General features: G+C 34.2%; 1 protein-coding gene across 1 annotated transcript; it reads left to right on the top strand.

Annotated features, from left to right (window-relative positions):
* The first annotated feature begins 1622 nt into the window (after window positions 1–1622).
* LOC118738862 (inositol monophosphatase 2-like) lies at window positions 1623–3000 on the top strand. The gene is made up of 3 exons (XM_036469875.1): window positions 1623–2266; window positions 2395–2498; window positions 2583–3000. The coding sequence occupies exons 1-3, from the start codon at window positions 1787–1789 to the stop codon at window positions 2851–2853; spliced, it is 855 nt and encodes a 284-aa protein (XP_036325768.1). The 5' UTR covers window positions 1623–1786; the 3' UTR covers window positions 2854–3000.
* The last annotated feature ends 215 nt before the right edge of the window (window positions 3001–3215 follow it).

Genomic DNA, 3215 nt, shown 5'->3' with positions numbered 1-3215 from the left:
GATGAAATTTTAAAACCAGATTTCAAATGAAAAAGTTTTAAGAAATATTTAGTTTGACAATTTAGAATATTTTTGATGTGTTTGAGGGTTGCCCCAGTTTAAAAGGTTACATTAAAATTATTTAATCAATTAAATGAGTTACTAAACGATGGTTATCAATAGAAATGGGTTTAAAATCCTTTATTTCAGAACTATATTTAGGAGGGTTGCCACACGTTTAAAAAATAATTTCAATTTAATTCATCAGTTACTTGAAATATTTGTAAAAATGTCATACGAAAAATATTAAAGGAATTTTGGTTCGAAAATAGTTTTCAAGAGGGTTGCCGCTTAAAAAACCAAATTCAAATTAATTCTTCAGTTAATTGAAATACATATGTATAACAATGCCAGGCGATAAAAAGATTTTAGTTTAAAAATACTTTTAAAGGGGTTGCAAACTGTTTGAAAAGTCGAATTTGTTTTCCTTATACACAAGTACATAAATGCAATATCGAAATATTAGTGTCAAACGAAAGAGTTTTAAGAAAACTATAGGCTAATAATACTTTTAATTAGGGTTGCCATCTATATTTTTTTTTAAATGCATCACATCAGCAACGTTATTTCGAATTTGCAATATGCAATGTGCAATAACGTTTTATTTTTTGAAGCTAGAACTTTTTAGCGGTACAGAGAGATTTGAAATTTGATTAAATGAAAACCCACACCATGCGAGACCTCTCATCACTCAGAAATGGTTTAAATGAATCATTAAGAACATTTTTGATGTTTTTTAATAGGGTTTCACCTATTTAAGAAAGTTAAATTCAATTTTGGCGTTTGAACGCCATGCGGGTTCACTAGTTGCTTATACTACTTACTTCTTCTTTTTTTATTTTTTACCATCCAGCCCTAAACCTTATTGCAGTTTAACACTTATGCAGTTCATTTCATCTCTTTTCCCCGCCTTTCAATGCTCAAAATAGAAGAAATCAGCCGTTTGTCGGGAGAACTATCAAAGAGCTGAACTCTTTGATTCAGATTTCGGCCAAAATTTCATCTGAGCAGCAAAAGCTAAGGCCCTGTCTCCACAGGAAAACACTGATGTCGTGATAACCATGTCACAAAATATATTTCCAATGGAGACCGCCTATTTCTTATGTGCTGCAATATATGTCAGCGCTTATTGCTTGACATCTATTGCAGGCAATTCGATAGTTTGACAGCCATATTTTCATTTGAAAGAAAGCGTGCTGGTGGTAACATCGATGAAATTTTGATATTAAATCAAAATAAAAATCTGTTCCGTATTGGATAATTTATGATTACGTTTTAGGAAATTATTTAGCTAGTTTTTTAAAGATTTAAATGTTTTTAAACACCGAAATTGAGAGAATGTTGTCTGGTGGCGTCATGCGGCAAATGCTTATTTCAAGACATCAAAGTGCCCACACACAAAAACTTGCAATCACATTGCTCGTCAAAATGACAGTTGGTAGGCCATCGCTGTTCGCCTGTGGAGTTCTGCGGTAATGATGTGACTAGCAAAATTTTATTTGTACAAGAGTTTAATACGCTCAAAGCACTAAGTATATCGGCACAAACTTTTTCTCACCTCTCTCTTTCCACTTAGCAGCAAACTATAAAAAGTGTACGCTCAACAGTTGCCAGTAGCAGGTGATGCATTGATGTAAAAACACGTGCTAAAAAGCGTAGAGCAACCAAAATAAACACCAGATAGTAAGCTTTGTGCAAAGCATTTTCTCGCTTATACATTAACATAAAACCATAACAACAAATCAAAATGTCTGGAAAAACTGACGCCCAGACAATACGCAAATACTATAATGTCGCATTGGAATTGGTAATGAAATGTCGTCCAATAGCAATGGAAGGTTATGAGAAAACCGAAGCTGTCTTTGAAACAAAAGCAGCTTACTTTGATTTGGTAACAGAATATGATAAAAAATTGGAGTATCTACTCAGCATGGAGTTGCAAAAAGCCTTTCCCGAATCAAAATTCATTGGTGAGGAAGATATGGCGGATAAGAAGAAGAAGCCAGAGCTGACAGATGCACCCACATGGATAATTGATCCCATAGACGGAACAACAAATTTCATACACCGTTTTCCTAATTGGTGTATTTCAGTCGGTTTGACAATACGCAAGGAATTAGTGGTGGGTGTAGTGTATTTACCAGCGGTAAATGAAATGTACTCGGCGTGGATAGGACATGGCGCTTATCTTAATGGGCAGCCTATCAGTGTTAGCAAGTGTACTAATGTGAGTAGATGAAGAGTTGTTGAGATTTTTTATTTAATTTTAATTTTTTATAGTTTTATGATAGTTAAGAGATAAAAGTAATAAAAAATTTATATTTTATACTTGACTTTTCATTTTTTTCTTTGCAGATCAAAAGCGCTGTTATAGGGGCAGAAATGTCACTTATTGTGCCGGTACCTGTGCGAGATAAAAATGTTAAGCGCCTGTGTAAGCTAGCATCGAATTGCAGTGGGTTAGTTATGATGAATAGATAATAATATTTATTTGAGCTAAATCCCCCCAAAAAAACTTACATATTATCTCCTTATTATTTCAGTTGTCGTGGGTTAGGCAGCGCCGCTGTATCCCTTTGCTATGTGGCACGTGGCAGCATTGATTGCTTTTTCGTAGAGGATTTGCAAGCATGGGACATTGCTGGTGGTGCCTTGATAATACGCGAAGCTGGTGGCTATGTATGCCATACAAAAGGTGGCGAATTTTCAGTATTAAAACCCGATTGTATAGCTGCAGCAACACCTGAACTAGCTAAGGATGTGATAGCATTGATCGAGGAAGCTGATCAGTTGACCGAATTTACTTTTACGTGAATAACTGCTAGTGAATGATAACACAAGCGAAAACCACCACAATATTGCCAAATAAATACAGTGAATGTGTAAGGTATCTAATTTTCATCAGAAAGTGCTAAAATTTAAGAAATAATAAATAAAAAATAACTTTAAAAAAAATTGTAAGACAAGATTTTATAATTGGTAAATAAAAGGAAGAAAAATCTACTCCCGTACCACCTAACGGCTAAATTTTGTTTGGAGTAATTTCTTCCATTTCATTAATATTCCTAGGTTCTAAATATGAAACACATCGTACCATAAATACGGATTTTCCAAATATCCCGACTCCTGCATCACCTATCGACCAATATTTTTGTGGAGTTATTCCTTTTCAAATA

This window comes from Rhagoletis pomonella, unplaced genomic scaffold (assembly GCF_013731165.1).
Source record: "Rhagoletis pomonella isolate Grant_MI unplaced genomic scaffold, Rhpom_1.0 Rhpom_scaffold_00005, whole genome shotgun sequence".
In the NCBI taxonomy this organism is placed as follows: Eukaryota; Metazoa; Arthropoda; class Insecta; order Diptera; family Tephritidae; genus Rhagoletis; species Rhagoletis pomonella.
This window is presented reverse-complemented; position numbering and strand designations above follow the sequence as displayed.